Here is a 27,141-nt window from a genome sequence, read left to right as displayed (position 1 = left end):
AGTGAGATTTAAGCATCCTTCCCTTGGGTCCTCCTTGCTACCTATCTTCTTTGGATCTGTGTTGTAATACAGTTCTCCTGTGCTATATGCTAATGTCCACTTAGAAATGAGTATAAACCATGCATGTCTTTCTGGGGCTGGGTTACCTCACTCAAAATGATATTTTCTAGTTCCATCAATTTGCCTACGAACTTCATGATTTCCTTGCTTTTAATAGCTGAATAGTATGCCATAGTGTAAGTGTACCACCGTTTCTTTATCCATTCTTTGGTTGGGGGATGCCTAAGTTGTTTCCAGCTACTGGATATTATGAATAAAGCTGCTTTTAACATAGTTGAGCAAATGTCCTTATTGTATGGCAGAGCACCTTTTGGATATATACCCAGGAGTGTTATGGCTGGGATGATACTATATTAAAATGATTTAAAATTCCATACCTCTGAACAATGACAAATGTGAATATCACAGCAGTCCTTGGTTGACAATTTACATACAGGCACTATTTGAGTAGGACCAGAAATATTTGAGAATCTCATAATATTTCAGAATTTAATTTTAAATTTCAGAATATTTGCATATTAGTAATGTGATATCTTGGAGATGCTTAAGTCTTAGCATGAAACTTATCTACATTTCTTGTACAAGTAGCCTGAAGTCATTTTATCGAAGAGTGTTAGCAATTTTTCTTGAGGACAGAAGTTTCATTGTTGGAATATTCCTCTCATGAGATCAGCTGGGAGCTAAAGTATCTCTATTTTGTAGCATTTTAGATGTCAGACTCTCAGATTAAGGCTCCTATTCTTGTAAAGCAACATCGAGTATATGAATAAGATTCAAGCCTAAATCATTTGGGGTTTAGTTTCTGACTTCTAAAGATATAAACAGAGTACTTTGCTCCGTGTTTAATTAATGTGATTGTTTGTACAAACAAGTATTAAAAAAGAGAAGGAAAACACAGCAAACTTCCAAATATCATTTACTTGGAATGCTAATAAATGTCACAAATTAAATGTGTTTTTAAAAATAAATTTACGTAACTCTAACAAATAAAATACATCATAAGTTCATGAACTTAAAACTCGCCCCCCCCCCCTCCTTTGAGTCTTCCATTTCTTAGTGGATTTGGCTTGAAATCTCTCAGGCTTTCTGAAGTCTCGCAGGCTAGCACTGTTGAAGCCCAAATATTTTCCACTGAACAATTAGATTTCCCGCATCTTTCATGCACCCTAAACACCTGCTGATGCTTTCCTGACTATCAAAACATCTCATAAAAGACATCATTTCTTTCCTAATGACTTCAGATCATAAATGATATTTTATTACTTTCTCAAAAACCTTCTTAGACTTGAGTTTTCCCAACTCGCACACCACGTTACCCAGGAGCTGGCAGTCACGTGGAAGGAGAGCTGAGCTGATAAACTTCTGTATCGTTTTCTCTCCTGGAAATGTCTAAGTGTACCATTAAGTTATTTCTTCTCTTTATAGACTTGTATTTTCAGCACGTGTCAGCCAACAACCCCCTTCACAGAGAATCACAGCCACCCTCCTCCTCTCTAGACCACCCATGGAAGTTGCCTTTCTTTGGATTTATCAGTCTCCCAGAGGTTGAGGTGACTCCTTATGGCTTTCCTTCTGGCAATTTGGACTGAGGTATGAAACCTAGGAAGAATACATTTTTGTTTTTCCAGTAATTAGGGCACAGAGCTGGTACACAGGACATAGAAATCCCATCAATATAAAGCCTCTCCGTAAACCTCCCACTTTGGCTGAGGCATCTAAAGAGATAGTCACCCCTCATGGGACACCATGTACGATCAAAGCATCCTTTGAAATTATTTAATCTTAAAGTGAATGTGATCAGAATGCATTGTACGCATGTATAAAACTGTCAAGAAGAAAATGCTGCATTGAACTGTGAAAAACAGGCAGCAAAGTGTTTATTATTTCCTCATAGACTGTAACCTAAGATGAATTTAAAAATGGAAATACTTTTAATGCCATGAAAGCCATGAATTTTTAGTTAACTCCCACTTGTGTCTACCTTCCTTATGAAAGTAATATAACTGCTTGAAGTTTTAGATGAAGCAAGAACATACACCTGTCAGAGCTTTTGCCTCTTACCTTTTTTTTTTTTTTTTTTTTTTTTTTTTTTTTTTTTTTTTTTGATTTTTGAGACAGGGTTTATCTGTGTAGCCTTGGCTGTCCTGGACTCGCTTTGTAGACCAGGCTGGCCTCGAACTCAGAGCGATCCGTCTGCCTCTGCCTCCCGAGTGCTGGGATTAAAGGCGTGCGCCACCACGCCCAGCCTTTTTTTATATCGATGTGAATTTGTTGTCACTTATGTGCACTATATAGGAAAGTACTTCCTAATTTTTATTTCTGGAGTTGGATGATGAACATTTTCCCTATACAAGAAGAACCTCTCTAAATAAGAAGTTTTGAGTATATGTTGCCATGTAGCTATGACCATAACTGATCTTTTCAGAGACTATCTTCTGTGTGTCTGTGGTGCCAGGGATGGAACCCAGGACCTGGCCGACTCAAGCTAGACAAGTGTTATACCGTTGCACTGCATCCCCAGCCCCCAGCTGAGTTTTCAACTCTGCTCCTCATCATTTGTTACTATTACATTTTATAATTAAAATACTTATGCACACATTTTCTCAACTTCTGTCATTAGTTCCTTATTTTGATTTCCCTTCATCTGACATATGATCTTTTTTTTTTACTTGACTTGCCTGTTTCTTGTCCTATCATGTGAACTAGCATCCCCACCTCTCAGTAATGGGGACTTTTTGTCTCACTCCTGAATTTAATGAGGGTGCCTCAAGCATTATTTTGGCAATTAGTTTTATGATAATTCTATCTGCCATGTTAAGTAAGCATTCTTACACTCTTTGCTTAATTTACTTGCAAAATTACAAATGTGTTGCCAGTTTCCAGTGATACGTGTAGCACTTGAGGCTGTCTTTTTCCTTTCATCTTTCCATGTGAAGCACATGAATGTGAATTCTTTACAATTGGTTTTGAGCACTAAATGCTATTTTGTAACATTGTATAGACTTTTAATATATACATGTTAATTATTTTTATTACAATTTATTGAGTGACACTCTCTCTCTCTCTCTCTCTCTCTCTCTCTCTCTCTCTCTCTCTCTCTCTCTCTCTTTCTCCCCCCTCTCGTGTGTGTGTGTGTGTGTGTGTGTGTGTGTGTGTGTGTGTGTGTGTTAGCATGTGTGGGGCTGCCATGGTGCCGTATAGAGGTTAGGGAACAAGTTGTAGGAGTAGGTTGTCTGCTTCCACCTTGGGAAGCCTGGTGGTATTGAACTGAGGTCGTCAGGCTTGACAGCAAGCACCTTTAGTCGCTGAGCTGTCTTGGCATCAGGACTGTACTTGTCTTATAAAGCTGTTCGCAACATTGATAATGGAGTTTAATTGATACTTCTCTGTAGGTAAATGAGCAGTTTTCTCATGTGTAGCAGCATGTTTGGGATTCCAATAGCTCTGTTTTTACCTTCCAGATTTTCTAGAGCTCTGTGTGGAAGGAATGGACATTGGAGGTTGGCACAAGTAAAAAATTCTTGGGTCTTTGTAAATCTGTTCTGTTGTTTTATTGCCTGCTACTCGTCAACTCCTGTGCTCACCATCTTCCAATTTGATATACTGTCCCCGTGGGTCCCGTTCTAACTGATGTGCGTCCTTGTTTAATAACTAAGGCATGTATGTGGGTGGATGAACTCTGGACCCATAAGTCTGAGATCAAGTTCTCCTCTGACCCTCCGGTTCCTCTGTGATTTGGCTAGACTGTCACAAAAAGCCCAAAGACTCCCAGAGCCAACATTTTTCCTGTTCTAGAATTTCAGTCTATGAAGGTTGAATAAATACTTTCAATAAACAAGACATACTAAATATGATTCATTTGAAATCACAGCATTAATAGGAAAGCTCCATTGCTGCAAAACCCTCCACTTTGCTTCTGGGATTTTTTTTTTTTTTTTTTTTTTTTTTTTTTTGTCATATTTGGTTAGTGTTCCTTTTCTCTCACCAAACAGCACAATTAGGAAACTCTCAACACAGTGCCTGTATTATAGAGACTCAATATGGATGTTCTGGAATGAGCCTAGAGATTATATTTTTCAGTTTTCAGTTCAGACGGGCCACAATAAGACACACCCTGACAGGTTTTGGTCTTGGGTTTATTATTTCATCCTGCATGTTGGAATATAGCGAGCAAAAATTAGAGCACATATTTGTTTGCTCATTTGCAAATTTTCATGTTAATCTGGAGACAAGGTTTCATGTAACCCAGGCTGGTATGGGCTCATGATTCTTCTGTCACCACTCTGGAGTACAGCCATGTGTCACCATGCCTGGCTCCTAGTCACCAACAGAGTAAGAATGTAAGATTAATCTGCCACATAATACCTTGCAGTCTACTTTGGGGTACGGCCAGGCATGCAAGCCATATGGAGTTAATTCGGTGGAGTTGGAATGATGAAAGATGAACAACAATTTTATTTTATGGCAGAAGAATTGGAAGAAGTTTCTACGTGATGAACTTGGACCTTAGCTCTGATAGATTAGTAAAAGATGTAGGGAATGCTGACAAAATGAAAAAGAGCAGTGAAGACTTTTCAGGCATTATAAACAATAAGAAAATGTTGCTCATTCCAAAAGCCCCAACCGGGTTGGAATAGCTACATAAGAGTAAGGAAGTGGCACCGTAAACAATAAAAGAGACAGGAGTGTGGAAAGGAAGGTGGCTGGGAGGATTATTCAGAACTGGATAGTAAATAAAGGAACCTGGGGAAAATGTAGCCTTCTCTTTACAGACAGATTAGCAAGATTGAAAGTTTAGAAACATGACTGTACTGAGGTTTCAGAAAAAATAACCTTAATGGCAGGTCAAAAAGCAGATTTGAAAGAATTTCCTTTCCTAGAGATGCTTAAATGGGTAAATGGAGCAAGGCGAGGACAATAAAACCAATAGGCAGTAAAGTGGAGTGGAATGCTTAGACTTGTGTGGCTACCGACAGTGGTAGGACAGAACAAAGGCACTAAAGATGACCTCGGGTGGTTAATCTTGGAAGGCAGGGCATGGGGGGCCATATTTGAGGGATAGAGAACAGGGGGGTGGAACCCTTATTTGTCCATGAATTGTGTGTAGTGGATTTGGGGGACCATGCAGAACGTTCAGGCAGAGATGCCCACTAGGCCAATAGAGCTTCACATGGGGGAATCCAAGAGTTTAGTTTGATGTAGACTTAGGAGCCATTGGATCGTAGGTGACACTCAAATGACATCTCCTAGGGAAAGCACAGTGATGAGGAAAAGGAGAAAGTGTGAAAATGATACAACTCTACATGGTAAAAGTAAATAAAAACCGCCTAAATACACTATTAGGAGGTAGCTGATATTTTTTAAAAATGTGTATGTTGTCAATCATACTCAAACATATGTTTACACACGCATTTGCACACATTAGCCCATTCACAATATCAGTGCGCACTCAAGGCAATGGTGGTAGGTAATTGCCTTGTATTTATATAAATTGTACTCTGTGGCTAGAATTTTGTAGTTTCTGAATTATCTTATCATTTCAAACTACTGTGAGAGAAAAAGCTTTTTCATTGTTTGTGTGTGCCCATGGTTATTTCCTTATGATACTCAGAATTATAGAACTTAAGGTCAAAGTATGTAAAAATTTTAAGACTTTGACCACTTTCCCAAATGATTCTCCAAATGTTACAGGCTCAGGTGGCCTTTCCCAGTATTTTCTGCTCTTCCACATATTTAGTAACTTAAAAATATTTCAACAGCCATAACCACTTGGGAAGTCAAAAGAATGTTTATTATTTAACTTATTTTGCCATTACTAAAACTAAATATTTTTATATTTTCTACCAATAGCCTGCTTTCCCTCCTTCCCTCCCTCCATCCATCCCTTTCTTCCTTTGGGTTGTTTGTTTGCTTGCTTGCTTTCATTGCCTTTTTTGGTTTGGCCAAAACACATCTAGTTTCTTGTTATTATTATTTTTTCTTTTTTAGCTAGATATCTGTAAATTTTCTTTCTCCTTTAAGGACAGTACAACTTGTTTGATAAATATTTTACAGTTTGTTCTTTGTTTTCTAATGCTGATTTCTAATGCAATAAATACATATAAATCATGATTTCTAATAGATATAATACATAGAGAGAGGGCAGAGAAGCAACAAAACAAAGTGGTTTTTTTTAATGTAGGAGAAGTCTGTCTGCATGTACATTTGCATGCCGAAGAGGACATCAGATCCCTCTATTGATGATCAGGAGCCATGCCCGAAGAGGACATCAGATCCCTCTATTGATGATCATGAGCACCACCATGTGGTTGCTGGGAATTCAACTCAGGGACCTCTGGAAGAGCAGCCAGTGTTCTTAACTGCTGAGCCATCTCACCAGTCCCAAAGCAGCACTTTCTAATGATGTATCTTGGTATCTTGGCTAGACTTTTTAAAGAAATCTTAAGTAATGATGAAAAAAATTGAATCACTGATTTACTCCTTATTTACTTGGGATCTATTGAGTTTTCACAGTTGGCCATGATATCCACTTTTGTCTCAAGATGAATAACTTAGGGCTGGTGAGATGGCTCAGTAAGCAACGGGACTTGCCACCACTCCTGATGAGCGGAGTTCAATCTCCATGTTCCACGTGTAGAGGAAAGCCAGCCTTTACAAGTTGTTCTCCAAGTTCCACTCATGTGCCACGGCGTATGCATGCCCCCAGTCAATAAACAAACATCCCCCAAATTAAGATTATATAATTTATTGTATTAATTATGTAATTTTATCCATAATGTTTAATTCAATAAAAAGGCAGAAAATTTCATTGACCTTTTGAATATTTGAGGGTTTCTTCTCATTGTAATATTTATTACATGGTGCTTATCCATCTACTCTCAAGCAAACACAGCAGGTGGCTTATTTCTATACCTCTCTTCACTGGTCACTGGGTATATTGTCATAATAACTATTCTAATGACGGTCATACTAGATGGGAGCACTGACAGCCATGGACGCCGGGCACTTACTTCTACCAGACGTTCACTGTTCGTGTCAAATGCTCTTGCTAGACCATGACTTTGTTCATGGCTAAGCAACCAAGAGAGACAAGCCCTCAGCTCTGTCTCTCTGGTTTCTTTAATTATTCCCTGACAGAGATTATAAAGATGGACTTCACTATGAAAAAAAAAAACCCTAAATCCTAGGATGCATCTGTTGTATGCCCTTAGATAAATAAAAATCAGATTCAGAGAGGAGAAAAATTCATAGAAAACAGACTGAAATGAAGATAAAACTGGCTGAAAACTGAAAGGAATAAAGAGAGAACTGAGTTCGATAAAGAAGTGTTATAGCTAGAAAGATAAAGCACAAATCTATCTCAATTCTTTTATGATTTAAAAAATTTATTCTTCGAGAAATATACCACTGGAAAATACAATATATATGTATATATATGATTATATATAATTCTAAATGAGAGGTAGAAGGGAAGAAAATAGTACCACTAAACAAGCAACAACAAAGAGGATGTCCAAGAAAAGGCTTGAGATGCTCCTGCTGGATCCAGAAGACATTACGATGAGATTAAAAAATAAAAAATAAAAAGACTAGAGTGGGTGACATCCAGGAGATGGTGAATCAATAGAGAAATTTCTTTATAAAATACACAATATACATAAAAAAAATTCCCTGATCCAAAGACTATCAGATAATATAAAATGAAAATAGTAACTAAATAACAGCTGAACCACGGAGAAAGTTGGAGTGTGGGAGTGAGGAAAGTCCTCACGTAACTTCCAGTGTTTCGTTTCTGCTTTATGTTTCCCAACAAGAAATTCCCTCTGCATTCTAAACAGATAACTGGGCTTTCCCTCAGAAGTAGTGTTCAGTAATAAATGCATGTCTTCATACGGGCGTCTCAGCCCATTCCAATTTTTATTTATGTTTCTAACCCCCTTAATGTATATATACCAGAATTTCACATTGTGTGGAAATCAAGTTGAAACTCTGACTCCATGGTAAAGAGGTTCTCAGACACAGTCACAGGGTAGATTTGTCCACTGTAGGAAACTCATTAAAGAGTGACGAATGACCTTCGCTAGTTGGCATCCTTAGGGCAGGCTGCCTGTATTGGGCAGTGGCAGTTTGGGTTTCTCAGTGGTTCACTTGTATTCTCCTGTCTCCTGTTGGTCAGGGCTTAAGAGAAAGTGTTGTCTCCTTCTGCTTTCACTGACACCTCCTTCCCCCACCCCCAACAGTGTTTTTGCAACAGCTTTTTGAAGGGAAAAAATACTTTGGGTAGGGGCACAGTGGGGGTGGGGGGTGCAGTCTTGTGTAACCATGATGGACCTCCCTTGTTAAACCTGCATTGCACAACCCTGCATTTTTGTCATTCTGAGGACTATTGCTGGACTTGGAGCCTATTTTCCTTCCAGTTATTTATACAAGCAAATCAGAGGCCTGACAGAATGCAGATGGTGATAACCTTTCACCACACAGAGTCCATCTCCAAGTTTTTCTTTGGCAGCAAATCCTTTCTCCCATTCAGTATTCTGGACCAAAAAAAAAAAAATCTGTAGCAGATGATGTCAACTGTTTCAGAAACACAGAAGAAAAAAATGCCGAGCTTCTGAAGGCCTGGTATGAGAGACGTTTTATTGAGTTGTGTTTTTATTCAAGCATGATGAGGCACAAGGATTGGGGGAGCTGTAAATTATTTTCAATAATTCACCTATGCATCCTCCCTCATCTATCTTTAAAGCACATTCCAAACCTAGATCTTGTGTAACTCTTTGCCTTTGCCTGGACCACTAGTCCTGCTGCCATACTTGTTCTCTTTGGCTTTGTGACTTGCCAACAGAGCTCCTGGCTCCTGGGGACACTCAGCAGGATGTCTACAAAGAATAAAACGGAACCACGGCTTAAGATTGTCTTGTAGATTTATTAACAAGTGTTTGACCTGCATGTGTGCCTGGTGACCATGGAGGTCAGAAAAGGGCATCAGACTCCCTGGAATTATGGATGGTTTTGAGCCACCATGTGGGTGCTGAGAACTAGATCTGGGTCCTCTGCAAGAGTGACAGGTGCCCTCAGCACTGAGCAATCTCTCGGCCTCCGACCCAGCTGAACCCATGTTGCGTGATGAGCAGGAACGGTGGGAAGGCTGTGCTGCAGTCCACGCCAGTGTGCAGGAAAGGCACTGGAGTGACCTGAGGCTAGTCCTCCAGGAAAGAAGGCACAACAAGAAAAGTAAATGTTTCTTTATTTTAAGTGATATTTTTATTCTCTGAAAGACCTATATGTTTATACATTTATTGATCACAGTTAACATCTATTACCTCTCTCCAACTTCTCCTAGAATATTTTTATATAAACAGTACACATGATTGTACACTCATGTCCCTACTACTTACTCAAGACCAACTCATTCCAGTATCCACTCCGCTCTTTGAGAAAACACTCATTAACACGTGCTTTACACTACAGCTATCCAGAGCACCACGATGAGAAGGAAGGTTTACTTTCCTCTCGCTTCCTTCTTGTTACTCTTCCCATGTGTCCAGTGTCTCACTTACAGTTAGCTGCCACGGCCTTGTCAACTGGCCACTCAAAATGACCACAGTGGCGCATCTGTGGGAATACGACTGCGGCTTCTGACTGGAACTACAGAGTCACTATCTCATAACAAAGAGCAAAGATGGCGCAGACACAGCTCACTGCATGCTGGAGGGCTGGAGCAAAGGCTTTCCCTCCGAAAACGGAAAAAACAGAATCTCGCAAACAAATTGCTTCGTGCCATTCTAAACAGATAGTTGAGCTCTTCCTCAGAAATAGTACTGAGTAATACATGTGTTCCTATGGGCCCATTCCAACTATTGTTTATACCTAGAACTTCCCCTTTTAATTAGCATATTCTATAAGTGTAAACACGCACACATATAAATTAAAATTGAGACACTTGAGTGTGTTCAGTTTCTCATCTCTATCAGTACCCAAGCCTCCCTGGCCTGCAGAAGGGGCTTTCCAGCTGCCCTTGGTTCCTTAGGCTTGTCTTTGCTAGACCTTAGGCGTCCTTGACTTCTGTCATGAGAAGATGCCCCAGCCTGCATTGTACATTTCCTGCCCTTGGACTGAAATCAAACATTTTCTTCACGAATTTCTCCTTCTAGTGGGTGGGTAATGGTACTTGGAGATTGCAGCCAGTTCATTTCTACTGGGGCTGTTCTTTAACTCGTGTGTGTGTGTGTGTGTGTGTGTGTGTGTGTGTGTGTGTGTGTGTTTGGGATGGATTCCTAGAAGTGAAATTATTGGGTCAAATTGTTATAAATAATTTAGAGAAGAATTCCATGAGCTGACTCTCAAGCTCAGCTGGCAAATAAAACATTCAGGTCTAACCACAAATACTTAAAAAAGAAAGAAAGCAATGGCACCCAAAACTGTGTGGAATTAGCCAAGAACAGACAGAAGAATATGATGGAAAGGAGAAGATGGATTAGTGAAAGCACTGGGGAAATGCTAATCCAGTTAAATAAACATGAAGGTGGTCTTTACTGTGCACCACAGTAAAAACAAAATTCAATGTGAATTTTTGGAACTTTAAAAATAATTATATTAGTGTAAAGCACAGGGGAATATTTGAGTGGGTCTTGGGTGGGGAAGAGGCAGAAGCCCTGCTGAGGAAAGGGAGAGCTGCTCATGACTGGCACGTGTTGGGTTCTCTAGACTCAAGATCTCGAGGGTGAATCACACTGGGAGAAGACAACATTTATGACTGGAACCATCCTTCCCCTTGAAATGCAGGGCCTGCCACTCTGAGTACATTTGAGCTGTGTTACAATGTCACCATACCCTCTCATCCTGTAAACACGTGGAGATGCAGAGGTTCAAAGAACAGTGTCCACTTAGCTCCCGGGGTGTCATGGGGTCCCACTGGGATGAGATACTGTGTTTTAAGACAAAGCATCTTCTTATGTCCTGGTGATGGTTTTAAAAACTCTACCTTACTAATACTTAGTGGAATGAATAGTCTATGGACATTTCTTTAGTATTGCATTGAGGATGGAGCCCGGCATGGGTCATGTTAGGCACGTGTTCTACTCCCAGCCCAGAACGTCTTCTTTGAGACAACTTTCCTCCTGATGAGGAAGCAAGACCAGCCATCTGTAGACATCCAACAAAACTCAAAACTAGAAGTTTCCAGTACTTCATTTTTGAAAACTGAGTCATGTTTAGAATCCCCCCTCTTTTTTTTTCCTTTTGCAAAGCTGCCTGGTACGTTTCCCCCTTAGCTCTCTGTACTTGCATTTTCTGACTTGTACAATGGCCTCATTCATGGCCCATCATCCTGAATCTCCAAATGCAAAAAAGACCTATGACTTTCGGTACCTCAAGAGATGTCTATCTGTCATCTCCTCTGTGACTCAAGTGGGTGTTGGGTGTGTAGACAGATTGGTACAGACTTCAGAGTCTCACACAAGCTTATAACATCTCCTTTTCTCTTGTCTCTTCCCTCCCCTTCTCCTCAGAGGTTGTTGTCTGGGGATTAGTAAAACCTCACACTTGTCATGCATTCATCCCAGACCTTTGGTCCTTCATCAAGTGGACAGCTTTTTAAGCTGTAAGAAACAAGACATTGAGGGATGTTGATTGAGTCTCAGGCATGTGTCTGAGGAATGTCTCTGTTAACACTGTCCATGCTACAGAGAGAGAGAGAGAGAGAGAGAGAGAGAGAGAGAGAGAGAGAGAGAGAGAGAGAGAGAGAGAGAGCCTTCTGTGCTTGACTTTCTAGGCCTCCATCTGATCTAGCTTGCTTTATCACACTGGATTCTCGAGGAGCGTGGTGGTGACATACTTAAACACCTCTTCGCAAACTGCTGACCCTCTACATGGTTTCTGGAGTCATTTTCAGTTTGATTTTCTTTAAATTCAGGTTTGGCAACTTTAGTTGCAGCTCTCAGTGGCAAAGTAGGTAAGAGTGATTCAATTCTAAGCAGCATCTCCTGAGTTGATAGTGGTAGGCTTTCCTTTAAACAGGTATCAGTCTTAGACTCTGAAGTAAATCAGTTTGTGTGTCTACTCTCTAAAGTAAATGGAATTGAACTTAGCTTTCAAATCGTCTTATTTTGATTTGACAAAATGTAGGGTATAATTGTCACTCTCCTGGCCTGCCTTCTGGAAAACAGGTTGTGGTTCTCCCATTACTGCTTAATAAACCTTGTGAGAACTTGCTAAAAATGTATCCCACCACTTCCTTGCTTTCCCACACAACAGGAATTGGATGGCAATGCCAGATTCACACCTGGGGTTCTTCTGCCTTTGAGGTCCAATATTGTAATGCTTCCCAGCAAACCAAGTCTTAAGAGCTTCATCTTTGCTTCTGTAGAGTGTGAAGGAATTATACACACCGTAAAACAGAATGACCTGTCCTAAAACAATAAAGCTCAAATGTCAGGCTTAGTGAATCCATGTTTTCCCACGAAGATAGGATGCTGCCAAAACCTGCTGATTTTATGTGAATGCTGGGTGGTCCAAAAAAGAAGTATTGGATCAATTCTACATTTTTGAAGGAGTAGTGGAAAAATAAGTATAGGAAGGAGGTCAGCCATTATAAACCCCAGAAAAGACATATTCTGATAAATTGTATTCTAGGGAGGCTGGTGTGATTTCGATAAAAAAAAAAAAAAAAAAAAGACACAGAGAGAGGCAATGTAGATTGGTTTGTGTGAAGAGGTCAGGAGAATGGATAGATTAGTTTCACAGGAAGTGGTAATTACTGAATCAAAGGCATTCTGTAAACACTTGCTCTTCATTGGCAAGCTCAGTAGAAATGAGGATGATGGTGACGTGGTTATAACAATGATGATGCTGATGATACTTTCTAAATGGTTTTGAGGCTCACCGTGCATCTATGAAGCCATTGCAAATCCCAGTCTGTACCTGTTTCTGCTTTCCTCTCACTAACCAGTGTTTCTCAGGTACTACCTTAGCCAGGAAAGCGGAGAGGCTGGCGCCACTCACACTTGGATCTTCTCCGTGTCTTCACAGCTGTTTCTGCTTTCCTCTCACTAACCCCTGTTTCTCTGGTACTACCTTAGCCAGGAACGCAGAGAGGCTGGTGCTACTCACACTTGGATCTTCTCTGTGTCTTTACAGCAAATCCTTCGTCACTCTAGAGAAAACTCCACCAAAGTCATATTTCTCATCACCGATGGCTATTCCAATGGCGGAGACCCCAGACCTGTTGCAGCATCACTGCGGGACTTTGGAGTGGAGATCTTCACATTCGGGATTTGGCAGGGGAATATCCGGGAACTGAACGACATGGCTTCCGCCCCGAAGGAAGAACACTGCTACCTGCTCCACAGTTTTGAGGAATTTGAGGCCTTAGCTCGCAGGGCATTGCATGAAGGTAATGGAAACTAATAGAATTACAGGTACTTTGAAATGTCATCTTTTTTCTTTCTCTCTCTTGTGTTGCATGAAACTCCAATGTTGAAGAGTGATTTCAAATTCTCACACTGCTCTTGGTAGAGCATGAAGTTTTGAGTGTCACGAGATCCTCCTAACTGCCCGGAGATGGCATGCTGACCTGGCAGCAATCTTGTTTTACCTTGTTTCTTCACAGCTGAGATGCATTTTCCCTAGACCATCCATATGGTCCCACCTAGATCCATGGGATGAATTGAGGTGTGTTTGGAGGCCACACACAGAGTGGGAGGCCTTGACTGAGATCGCATTTCCAGCTATCTGGACAGATGAAGTAAACATTCCGAGACATGAGCATTGAATCTCGCCCGAATGTTTCCAGAAATACACAGGAAGATAGGATGATGAACACTTAACACATACTTCTTGCCCTGACAACTCAGAGATAAATGCTGTTGTGAGAGCATCAGTCCTGGGGGGGGCGGGGGGGGGAGGGAAGAGAAAAAATTAGCAAATGCATCCTTCGGAGGCCTTGATGCACCCGTGTATAAGGATGATTAGCAGTTCAGGTCTCAGTCTGATGGACTTGCCTTTTGTAATATGAATCCAGAGAAAAGAATGCAGGCAGATTGTGAGGCGTCGACAGGAGATTTAGCTGTGTGCCAAATTGGGTATGATCCCGGCAGGTACCCAAGTGAGAAATTCAACCTAAGGAAGGAATCGGAGCAATAGCTTTGAAGCAACCTGTGAGGCTAACAGAAGCCAGGTTAGGCCTGGTGAAATTCCAAGAGAAGAGTTTTGAGTGGGCGACAGAGCTATTGCTGTGGCCCTAGTAAAAAGGATTAGACTCTTTGGCGGTGGGGGAGGGGTGCTAGCTAAGCTTAGTGGAGGTGAGAATCTTAGAAAAATGGGGCCAGGGTGTGGGAGTTTGGGGAGGAAAACCAGGCTTAGATTTAAATCCTAGCCCTACAACTAAAGTTTGCGTTTTAAAAGCTAAGCCATAAGATATCAGAATTCTTGGGTTTGGACTTCAGTTTCATTATCTATTAAGTGAGTGATTTGGGGACAAATTATCTATCTTTTAACACTTTTTAGGTTTCTGGTCAATGGGGTAGCGAATGAGAGCAGTGCTTACTTTGCAGGCTTGTTACGGGAGTCAAGGAGGTTAAGGCATAAAAAGCAATTAGAAAATCACTGATGGGGCCTGAAAAATGAATCACTGGGTAAAAGGTGCTTGCTGCTAAGGCCAACAACTTGAGTTTGATCCCTGGGACCCACCTGGTGAAATGAGGAATCCAACATATGCCTACATACACACACTAAATAAATACAATTTAAAAATTATTGATGATGTATCTAAAGGCTCAACTAATTTTCTTGCTGTGTGTTTCATATTCAATATAAGTGGCAATGGGTCATTTGATAGTAATTGCTTTAAGCAATCAAGTATGGGCTTCAATCTTTTTCAAAATAAGGATTACATAAAAATGTGTACCGCAGTTTTCTCAAGAGGATGGAATCTCTACCTCTCACCAAGGCTCCAGTGCCCAGCACGTGGTCAGAAGTAACTGGCAGCCCCTTAGTGTCTCCTTTCTTAAGGACAGTGACATGCTACGTGGGGAAGCAGGGAGGTTGCAGTTGGGGGGTAGGGGTGTTACTAGGTGCAGTTATGGATGTTATGGTCTATAGATGTTGCATCAAATGAATCGATGATACAACCACTCCTCTGTCTTATGGGAGCGTTGCCTCTGCCCTAAATTGAGTTGGCTCAGACCTAAGAGCAGACAGGGCTTTTCAAGGAAAAGGTTGTTCTTACTATCACACACTGGGGCTTATGGAAGGCGCCACAATTATTACACTAAACTCACATCTAGAATGTGGTATGTTTTGCTTGACCTTCCAGGGTGGGTAAGCAGCTCTGCTTTTCCTGAAGTAGCTATAACAACATCAGAGGTGAGCCCGATGCCCTCTCCTCCCTATTTTTCAATTTGGATGGACCTACTTTTGGCCTCTAGACCATCCATGGTTCTGAACACTCTCTGTAGTGTCAGGCTGCAGAATAGATTTCCACTTGCATAACCCTCCACTTACTCCTCTCTGGGACCCAAATGCTACCATACCAGCTTTGGTAGCCAGGCTTTTCTTTCCCCCTAAGGTCCTCTGTTGCCATTTTCTCAGAACTAATTCCCAGGGACCTCTGTGCAAACCTTTCACCCACAGCATAGTCTCTGAGCTACGGTGCCTGGTTTTGCTGATCTCTTTCCCTAATTTGCGTCCCTAGTTGCCGTACTGACTCAACACATAAGGTCAGATGTTTCACATTTGAGGACGTCTCTCATCTCCTTCCCAGATCTTCATCTGCAGACTGTCTTCTTTGCCAACAGTCACCCACTTGAATTCCTCCTAGGGGCCCATCCCTGTATCTGGACTTAGCAGCCTGAGCCTAGCCCTGGAATTCAGGCTAAGATCTTGTAAGCTCTTCAGCTAGAGATGTAGCTGAATCACTTGCTCCATTCTAGGCTACCCAGCCAGGCTCAGGCATCCGCAACCTTAACCCAGCCTTAAGCCAGTTTCTGGATGTCTCTGCACAGGGATTCCAGGGGTGCTTTCTTCTAGCTCCTGCCTCAAGTACTCAGAACACATAACATGTGTTCCTGCGCTTAAAACCAAGAAGCCGGACTGGGTTACCACTGTGTTATCTAACTTATGTGCCGATGTTCTGGAAGCAAAAAGGCTACGGACACGATGCTGTCCATTCTAGAGTTGGTAGCTCACAGTCCACACCGCTACGCCATGTGCAGGGTTGTGGTTTCATTTCTAACTTGAACAGGATTTGCAAAGTCTGGCTACTGCTGCCTGACCTCACATGGAGGTCGGAGAATGCTGCTGCTGCTGCTGCTGCTGCTGCTGCTGGGAGCCAGCGAAATGACCCAAAAGACCAAGTGTCTTAATTACCTGCTGCATCTGGAGATTGCACTCTACAGGGCTTCATTTCTGCCTGACCCTGTGTGGCCTGGAGCATGTAGACTAAAGTCCCAGACTGAAAGAGCCAAATTGGCCAAAACTAACCCCTGGAGTGTGTTCCTGCAAACAACTCCCTTTCACATGTGGGTGGAGTAGGAACAGTGGGAAATCAGATGGAGTAGCTTTTTTTTCCCCCTCTCCAGTTTGCTCTTTCTTGATTTGTAATGGCTAAAGGATGTAACAATCAACTGTTAACTTTTAAAATTGACTTATATTTTATGTCCTTGGCAGATCTACCTTCTGGGAGTTTTATCCAAGAGGATATGGCCCACTGCTCTTATCTCTGTGATGCTGGAAAAGACTGCTGTGACCGAATGGCCAGCTGCAAATGTGGGACACACACGGGCCAGTTCGAATGCATGTGTGAGAAGGGCTACTACGGGAAAGGTCTACAGTATGAGTGTACAGGTGAGCCTCTGGGCCCCGCTATGTCAGTCCTCTGTTGCTGCGTAACAAATGAGCCTGGAACTTTATGACTTCAAAAGTGTTTACGATTGCTCATGAGTCTACTAGGTAGCACCTTTGCTCTCGACTGTCCTGATATCAGCTATGTGGTATCCAGACCTGAAGTGGGCTCTCTGAGACGTTTTGGCATTGGCTGACTGCGGACTGGTCTAAAATGTCTTCTTCTGAGACAAGGGAGTCTGTCTTATATGAGGCTTCTCATACCCTGTTAGGCTAGCTTGGACTTGTTGAGAAAGTGGTGGTGGTAGCAAACAGACAGGAAGAAGAACGAGAGCTCACAAAGCTTCAGAATTGGAGGGAGAATATTTGAGGGTTGTTTTGGTTTTCTTGTGTTTTGTTTTGTGCTGTGGTTACTCTGGTTTCTAGGTGCCTAATGATAAAGTATGCCTCAGTCTCTCCATGAGACTGAAGCCAGTGGGATTTTGGTCCCTGGTCTACAAATGCTTGTCAGATTATCACAAGACCAGCAGCATATACCCGATGAGCTGTTAGCTTGTCACAAGACTTCTCAAAAGGAAATGAAAAGTTCTGAAAGTGATGTCACTGAAAACAGAGCTCCCTCCACTAGTGTGTACCTCTACTTCTCCCCATATTCTAAGAAGACCTTAACAGTCAATGCAGGGATGTTCCCAGGAACCTTCTGCTCTGCATTATACTTTCAGTATTTATAAGTAGTCTGTAGTTTTCATGTATAGAATTGTGTCATTGCTTATAATGATTTTTAACTTAAAACAGTAGCACCAAGATTTCTATGATGTGCTGTTTGGAAAACTGTATCCCTATCCCCATAGAACTTGTTTCCCACCAAGGCCACATAGGGGCAGGGTTCCTGCTTTCCTCTAGACTATAAGGTCACTTGTTGACTTTTTAAAATTTCATGTGATGTTACTTTGCTCCAGCATTTCGTTGGGAGGCCTGTGCCACATCACAGACATATGGATTCCCCTCTGTGTGACTGCTGTTCTATTTATTTATTTATTTATTTATTTATTTATTTATTTATTTATTTTTACCATTTCTTCCTCCCTCACTGTGGGACACTGCCTCTGTGTCACTGTCTGCCTCTGTGTCACTGTCTCTCTTTTATTCTTGCTCTTCCTCTTTCTTCCCTTCGTATCTCCTGCCTCCCTTGGCTCCCATGGCAGATGGCAGACACACCCTTGCCAGGTCTGAGCATCTGTGTTCACCCAGCAGAACAGCTACTTTCCTGGCCCTCTTGCCACTCCACCCAGCATGCTTTCTCCACTTAAGCAGAAAGATGAGAAAGATCAACCCAACAGCCTGGGCTGGTACCCAGCCTCCTCTTGATTTTCCCTTCTTTCAAATCTTCCCACACTCTCATCCACAGCCTCACTTGGCACTCTCCACAACATGCCTTCCTGCGTTCTGCCCATCCGAACCTACCAAGCACAAGCAGAAAATTCTTATTTTTGCTGCTTGCTGCCTTGTGGTCAGTATATCTGCCTTCCATGTGGTCTTAGACTGAATTGTTCCCTGCCAATAAACTAGTGTCTTCACTGCATGGCTGCCTCCCTGCCAGCATCAGTCACTACGGGCCACAGTCTCCATCACTTCAAGGTACTAGGATCTTACATCCCACAGGACAAGCTGCAGGAAGAAAGAGGCAGCTGTGGTTCACAGCCCCCTGCCCTCACTGGAGACTAAATGCTGAAAGGAACAGTAAGCTACAACATGTAGGAGCTTGGGTGTCGTTGGAGCATCAACAGAGGTGATCAGAGACCATCTGTTGTTCTTTCCAGCCAAGACCATTCACAGAAGGATTTGTTTTTTACCCAGTCTCTTGAATTAGTAAGCCTCCATTTGATGCTTTCTGACAGACAAGACCAAAATCATATGTATATTGCCATCTTCAACAAGGAACCCAAAGCCACTCTCACTGCCATTCGGTCTACACCATAACCACACAAGTCAACTTGTAATTATAAACTGCAATAGGCACTATCCAGTACAAGTGCCCGTAGTATGAAGCGCAGGCTCCAGAGAAGGCTAAAAGCAACCCACTGAGATCTGAGGATTACCCAGGCTAGCCCTCTGTTCAATGGAGAGGATGCCAACATCCGCTCTCGTGGTTAGGTCGCTGAGTGTGTGCCCTTACAGAAATATTGCCTTCCAGAGGCCAGCCATTCCTTTTCAGAGCCAGAAGCAACCTTAGAGATTATCTGTTTTAAACCTCTCGTTTTGCGAGAGGAAATTGAAACCTTGGGAAGATCAGCATTTGCTCAGGATGACTTGCTTAGCCATCAATAGGACAGAAAGCAAGCCAGGGTCCTGTTCTCCAAGCTCTAAATCACTTCTAAGCTATCGTGCTGAGTATTTTTCCTTTTTTTTTTTTTTTTTTTTTTTTTTTTTTTAAATAACTGCTTGTGGATATTGCTTTCCCAAGACCAGAGATATTAAACTATGCTTCAAATACTTAAAAACACAGAAAAGCCTGGTTAAATCTCTGCTGCTTGCTGTCGTATCCAAAGAGAACTCCATTTCCCCAAATTCCAGTCACTAGACAAAAGCCCACATTCCTGAGAAACTTGTAAATCCTCCATCAAAGGATGTCTTTTCGCTCTGCCCCTCAATGGCTTCTCTTTCCTGTGCTGTTCTCATGAGAGTTGGGTGTATCCTATTCTGTCAAATCTTTCTCTGATTTTCCCTTTGTGCACCCCACAGTTAGACATCACTTTCAAGCATGGCTGCTTCCTTCTATAGACTTAACTTTACCTTCATTGTGTGGAATTAAAGGTGTGTGGTAAGGGTGTGTCTGCATTTGAGCTGGATCACACAGACATAGAAGAACAACTTAGATGTGACTGAAGCAACCATGTTGCTGGATTAAAATTCCTCTACACACACACACACACACACACACACACATTTGTGTGTACAAATTTATCTGATATTACATATCTATAGACACACATGTAGATACACATATAGACAAATGTATGTGTACATAAACTGTGGAATTTTTTAAAGATTTATTTATTTGTGTATTTATGTATATGAGCACTCTAGCTGCACGTATGACTACATGACAGAAGAAAGCATCAGACAGAAGAGGGTATCAGACAGAAGAGGGCACCAAATTTCATTTCAGGTGGTTGTGAACCACCATATGGGTGCTGGGGATTGAACTCAAGACCTCTGGACGAACAGCCAGTGCTCTTAACCACTGAGCCATCTTTCTAGCCGCAGACTGTGTAATTAATTGAGAAAATAAGGAAACATATTGCTTCCACTCCTAACTGTATTACTAGGCTATGGTCTTCATCCGAAACCCTCCACAGGCATGTGGATTGTCATGACAATGATGGTGGCAATGCTGATAATGAGGAGATAATATAATAACTGATGATAGTATTAAACAGTAACAGCTAGAATGTGAGACACCTTTCCAAATATTGAAATATATCAACTCACGTAACTCTCAAGTATTGGTCCTTTTTAGAGACAAAGAACTGAAACTTGAGAAGTCAAATAAAATGACCACAGAAACATAGCTAACAGAGATGAGGCGTGAAACCAAGTAATCTGGTTCCAGTGTCTCCTGTCCAGTTATAATGATTGAGATTTAACAAATAGATCCAATTTTAAAAACATAGGGTCAAGGTGAACATGACACATGCTTATAATCAAAGCCAGACTGCACTTATTTAGCAAGATTGATGCCATATACATACATAATATTAAATTTTAAGTTATTTATCATTGTTTGATCATTTTCAACTTACAAATATCAGCTTCATGTGGTTCAACCAGGGACCAGAAAGCAAAGAACAGAATGAGTTATGTAAGATCTGAGCCTGGCCACCACAAACCCTGCCTGGTCATAGGAAAAGCTACAACCCCACAGCAACATATAAAGGATTTGCCTCTTTTACCTTTGATCTAAAAGTCAGGATGCTTACACTTCCCTCTGATTCCATGCTATTTCACTTTCCAGCTCTGTCTCAAACTTCTGGCTCCTTTCCCCAGCCCAAATAACTATTGCCTCTGCTCTGTCTTCATCCAACTAATGGACAATGACTTCCTGGTTTGCTCTGTATTTCCAACTGCTTTCCCTCAGACCTCATAATAAATGTTCAAGAGAAAATGACATAAAGTGCTCATCTAGTGTACTGTCACTTCACACGTTGCTGGGACAGACAGACAAAGAAGGATGACAAAAGAGCAACTTAAAGGAGAACTGGGTTGTTTGCCTTCTCTTTATTTGGATATTCAGTCTGTCACTACAGGGGAGGCAGGACAGGAGGAACACGAGGCAGCTGGTCGCAGGGCATCACAGTCAGGAAGCGGAGAGTGATGGACGCTGGTGCTCTGCTCATTCTCACCTGTCTGTTCGGCCCAGGAAATGGTATACTCTGCAGTTAGTGTTGACCTCCCCAGCTCAATTTACCTAGCCCAGAAACACCATCACTGACATCCCCAGAGGCCACCCAGAGGAAATGGCTAAAAACTTAACCTTGATATCAGAATCTTCTGGACATCTGTAGTTTTTTTCCATGCCTGCCTCACCACTACCGAATCATCCTGACCAAAAGCATGTGGCACAGCATATTTTTTTTTACAATGTGGTTGAGTATATTTGAAACAAAAACATTTACATTTGTTTGACCCTTGGCAACAATAAGTTAAATGCCACATACAACGGATTTGCTAGAGTAGCTATTTTAAGATGGATAGAGCATCCAGTCAGTTTCAAACAGCCAAGGGAACTCTTGTAAATCCAAGTGGTTGCAGCTGTGCTGGATGCCCCAGGAGAGGGCCAAGCAGCACGGCCCGCAGCAGCACGGAGCGCAGGGCCAACAGGCATCTTGAGGACACCATTCCTTTTCAGAGACAGACTATTTCAGTGAAAAGGGAACGAAAACAACTGAAATTGCACCTCCATTGGGGCCAAGGACGAGGTCCCTATGTAACTTGAAGGAAGTTCTAGCTATATTATATTTCTTCAGAGGAGGATATCATACAGAAATAGAAATGCGCAAATTTTTATGTAGGAATATCTTATTATACATGTACTTAAATACATGTAACTCCCCACCGCCCAGCCTGAACGTAGACACATGCGCGTGCACACACACACACACACACACACACAAACACACACACACACACACACACACACACATGTACACTGCACTCGACTTTTCCTCCTGTATAAATATTATATTTCCTTTGGAAAGAGAGGACAAAGAATTCTAGAAATTCTTCCATGGAAACAAAAACATTTGGAAATCTTGTCCCCCGAGCAGATCTTAGCTGTTCCCTCTTCCCACCCCCCAGATAGCATCCCCCAGCGGTTCTTAGTGATGGATTTATAAGGTGTGGGGAATGTGTGCAACGAATTCCTCTTTGCTTTTTATGAGAGAACATTGCTAGTGCGTAGACATGGCTTCCTGTCGGCTCAGGGGAGACGGTTTGTACTTGGTGCATAGAGCAGGCTGGCTTGCTCTGGTTTCCTCTCAGTGAGGTGGATGATCAGCCCTGACGGTCCTTTCCAGTCTATCACAATGACATAGCAATAAACCGTGAGCAGCACCCCCCACCCCCGCTGTCTGGCCACAGTCTATCAGATCTAGTCAGGATAGCTTGCATCCCCTTCCTCTGCGTGCCCTCAGCTGCATTTGAACAAGGAGTCTAGGTCCTCTGTATGTATCGTCCTTGGTTGGTGCAGCAGTTTGTTCACCCTCCCCGCCCCTCCCCTGCCCCTGCCCCTGCTCCAAGTCCAGATCCACAGGCCTTGATGGTCTCCCTTGATGGAGCTCCTGAACCCTCCGGGTCCTTCCAAAACCCCCCAAGACCCCGACCCCCATTCTTGCCTACAAGTCACAGCACTCTGCCCAGAGTTCAGCTGGCTGCATCTGTCTGGATCCCCCGCTAGCTGGAGTCTCTTAGATGACATCTATGTTGGGCTAGTATCCATTTATAAGTGAATATATACCATTCCTGTCTTTCTGGGTCTGGGTTACCTCACTCAGGACGATCTACTCAGCTATTAAAAACAAGGAAATCTTGAAATTGTCAAGCAAATGGCTGGAACTAGAAAAGATAATGACAGACAAACTTCCAGTAGGCTGTACCTTCCTGAAGAATATGTAACCCCTGCGAGCAGCGCCACCAACTGGCAGCCAAGTGAAACACATGGGTCTATGACGACATTGTCATTCAAACCACTGCAGATGGGATGCATCATAAAACTAACAAGACAATGTGTTTTACCCTGTAGAAATATGCATAACAACATATCAGCAGCCTACAGCTTTCAAGAATCAAGTTGTCACCAGTAATCCTGCTTCTTATTGGACGACATTGCTTCCCTTCCCCCACCCCACTGCAAGCAGTTTTTTTATGCTTAGAATTCCAAGGAGGCAAAGGGGGGGGGGGGGGAGCGTTTAAAAGCCTGCTAAGCCATGCTGTCATGCATTTTGGATCATGTGCTAAACTACTGGGGATCCGTGTATCCCTGATTGCTTTTCCAGGTAGTTGGCTAAAATTCCTCAGCAGGGTTTTGAAGGGCAGCAATAACAGTGCGTTGATGTGTTAAGACAAAGGTATTGCACCACTTTCAAACACGGCTACCGAAGTACAAGCAGTATAGGAAATTTGATTCTGTTATTAGAGTTTTTAGAGGGAAATCCCAGGTCCTAGTATAGTGGTTAAAAGCAGAGAGTTGTTTGCTATGTCCATATCGGGGGAAAAAGAACGGATGAAGAGACTCTCTGTGCTCTAAATCCACGTTTGGGTTACTGACATGAGCTTTTGTTTTTATTTTTATTTAACTTTTCTGTTCACTCTTTGCGAATTTCATATTATGCACCCCAATCTCATTCACCGTCCTGTCCCTTCATACCCACCCTCCACCCTGGCAACCTCTCTCACAAAAGAAAAGAAAAACTGTTGTTGTGGAAGCCATAGTGTGTCACAGCTTGTCATACGATATACCTATTTGTCCAAATTTCTTTGCTTGCAAATGTTCATTGTGATGAGTCATTGCTCTGGTTTAAGGCCTCTGGGTTCTGCTACACCATCAGTACTGGGTCCTCACTGGGGCTCATCTCGGATATCCTGTTGTTGCCCGATGTCATGGAGATCCTGCATCTTTGCATCTGTAGGACCGGCCCCTTCGTGTGCTCAGTAGCTCATAGATAGGGGAAATGTTGGGGTGGTCCAACTCAAAACATAGGATCTAAGCCTGGGTGGTAGTTGAGCTGGTCAGCCCACCAGCTCTCCCATGAGCGTTATGTTTAGAGAGAGGAAGAATTGGGACTGGACCAGAAGTGTGCATAATTAAGCGATCCTGGTCCAGGTACAGTGTCTGTGGTCATTGCCCCAGCTCGTGTCCTGTCAGGTGAGGAAGTCCTTCTTGCTTGAGGGAACAAGACTATTTTATTCTGGAAGGAATTCATTGTACTGACTCAAAGGGGAGGCTTGAGGACAAGGCCTTACCTTTGTGCCATTGGCCAAAACAAAGGAGATTCACAGGCAGAGAGTGAAGACAGCAGTATCAAGGCAGGCTTCCACCCCGTGGGCCCAAGTGAGTGGTTGGTGCTTCCCAGCAAAAGCAGCCATCAAGCGGCTGTTTCAGTTGCTCAGCACACTCATTTGTGAGCAAGCGCATTTTCAAACACACTACAAGTGCCCTGAGCCAAGTCTGGCCACAGTTCTCGATAAGCTGACTAAAAGGGCAGAATTAAAAGTGGAAGCAGAAACGGGAATGGGGACAAAGAGCTCCAGCAAGGACCCCCAAGTCAGCCCTGCTGATGTGACATCAACGTCACAAAAGGATGTGCACATGCAGTCACAGCCAAGGTGCAGGCCTGCCCACTGTTCATCCGCCCGTTATCTGGCCTTCAGTCTCATGTCTAATGAGTTGTTAACATTGTGTGTTTTCGGGGTTAGAGAGACACAAGTTTCCCCTCCGGCTGGCACCTTCTCCTCCTGGACAAATGCCCACTTTCCCGGCATCAATTATATTCATAGTCTGGTAATGAGAGTGAGACCCCAGTGTCTATGTAGAACACCTTCATTTCTGCCAGGCCTGTTGCACACTGTGCAATGTGGCTGGAATTCTTGGATTCCTTCCAACTTGCATGCCAAAGGTGACATCAGTTATCTGTCATAAAAAATAAAAAAATAAAAAATAAAAAAGACTATTAGAGCCGGGCATGGTGGCGCACGCCTTTAATCCCAGCACTCGGGAGGCAGAGGCAGGCAGATTGCTGTGAGTTCGAGGCCAGCCAAGGCTACACAGAGAAACCCTGTCTCAAAAAACCAAAAAAAAAAAAAAAAAAAAAGACTATTAATGGCTGACCATCTGATCATTCCCTTGAGTCCCTTTTCAACTTCATTGAAACTGAAGAACTGGAAAACATTTAGCCTACAGAGTGAGCTGGGCAATTGTGAGCATTGTGTTCTCAGCTTTGGGGAAGGCTCCCTCCCATGGGTTTTACTGGATGCGCTAGGCTGTTGCTGGGTAAGTCCTGGAATTCTGCTGTGCAAGATAGCTCCTGGGGTAGGGGTGGGGCTTCCCAGGCCTTGTTTGTTGATTGTAAAAGAGGTTGCACAGTGGCCCTCCACCACAGTAAGAGGAGAGGGAATTCACCCTTTAGATCACTTTTGTAAAGGTGACTTACTGAACATACTTTAGGAGAGCAATGAACCAGCCAGCAAACGGCGTTGTCTATGGTGTGAAGGAATGGACCACAAGAGGTCTCCATTTGAGAGAAATGCCTTAGTGATGTGGCTGAGCTTCTTACCAGTGCTTTCGCTGCAGGGGTGGGGGTAGCTTCAATTGTCAACTTGGCACACCTGTGGAGAGGGAACAGCTCCCAGCTGATTTGCGTGTAAGCTTCTCTCTAGAGGTGTTTTCTTCATTGCTAACTGATATAGAAGGGGCCAGCCCACTGTGGGCGGTGCTATTCCTAGGCAGATGGGCCTGGCCTGAAGCCAGTAATCAGCATCCCTCCCAGGAGGTCTCTGCCTCAGTCCCTGCCTCTGGGTTCCTGCCTTGAGTTTGTACTGGAACTCTTGCTCTAGCGTCTGAGTATGAGGGGCTGTAACCCGAAAGCTAAAAGAAACCCTTTCATTTCCCCCAAGTTGTTTTTGCTCAGTGTTTTATCAGATCAGCGAAAAGCCACCTAGATCACGTCATTTCCTGACACGCACTGAGTGCTTTGAGGATAACCCAGCTCATCTGGTGTACTGCGCCGGCTCCGGGAGATTAGCGTGATCTGTGGTACGTTCACTTAATAGTCAGGTTTAGGCCATGCAAACGAGGCCAGTCCTGCTTGAACAAAGTTCAGACTAGGTCCAAAACTTGAGTCAATGGGCTCTGGGCTGCAGCTCTTCTGTGTCATGGTGCAGAATTCCACGGCTTATAGTTTGTGATTCCTGGACCATGTAAAACTTCCTGATGGAGACTAACTCCGTTTCCTGGCCTCTAATTAAGGGCTCTACCTCCACAGGAAGTATGCATTTCTTTTGAAGACTGAAAGACAGACTGAAAGGTCTTGGATGGGGGTTCACGTGGGAACTGGGATAGATTGTTGGGGGGCATGGGGGCTTATTAAAAGAATTATTAACGGCATAGACAGACAGACAGCAATGTGGTGGGGACTCTGAAGACAGTGCGGGCCCCAACACCAAAGTCAGAACAGGGAGGATTCTGAAGAAAAGAAATTGAGGCCCGTGGGGGCAGAAACGAGGGTCTCTTTTACCTTTCTGGGGATGGGGAGAGTTTTATAGCACGTGGCTCTCTCCAAGCTCTGATTCCCAGGCAGGAATCAGGAAAAAGGGGGTGGGAAGCAGGATGTGTGGCCACCAGTACCTACTTTACTGCAAAACCCTCACCTGGGCGTCCTTAGCTAGAAACTCACAAGCCACGTCGTTGCGGGGTGCCTGAGGGTGGCCATGAGTTGGTCTAAGCAGCAGCTGCATTCTAACATGACACTCTTCCACCCCGGTCTTTGTTTATCTTTGAAAGAAATAGGGGAATGATATTACAGGATAATGCTGGGATAGAGGAGGCACAAATGACAGTGGCTGTTGGCCGACTCCGTCTGACTTCTAAATTGGACAGGCGAAGAGGAGGGTAGACAAAGCTGGACAGACAGAGATGAATATGAGGGTGGCCCTCCTCTTCTCCGGGCATAGTCTGGTCTCGGCCTCTTG

The 27,141-nt window shown here is 43.0% G+C and overlaps 1 protein-coding gene across 1 annotated transcript in view; it reads left to right on the top strand.

Moving 5' to 3' along the window:
• Svep1 (sushi, von Willebrand factor type A, EGF and pentraxin domain containing 1) overlaps positions 1–27,141 on the top strand; it is a 183,308-nt gene that overhangs the window by 15,506 nt on the left and 140,661 nt on the right. The window contains exons 2-3 of the mRNA XM_051162513.1: positions 13,195–13,450; positions 16,723–16,899. Of these exons, the coding sequence (XP_051018470.1) occupies positions 13,195–13,450; positions 16,723–16,899 (433 nt within the window). The remainder of the gene's footprint in view (positions 1–13,194; positions 13,451–16,722; positions 16,900–27,141) is intronic.

The sequence above is a fragment of the Acomys russatus genome, chromosome 2 (genome assembly GCF_903995435.1).
Source record: "Acomys russatus chromosome 2, mAcoRus1.1, whole genome shotgun sequence".
NCBI lineage: Eukaryota > Metazoa > Chordata > Mammalia > Rodentia > Muridae > Acomys > Acomys russatus.
Note: the sequence above shows the minus strand (reverse complement) of the source record. Positions and strands in the feature narration are given on the sequence as shown.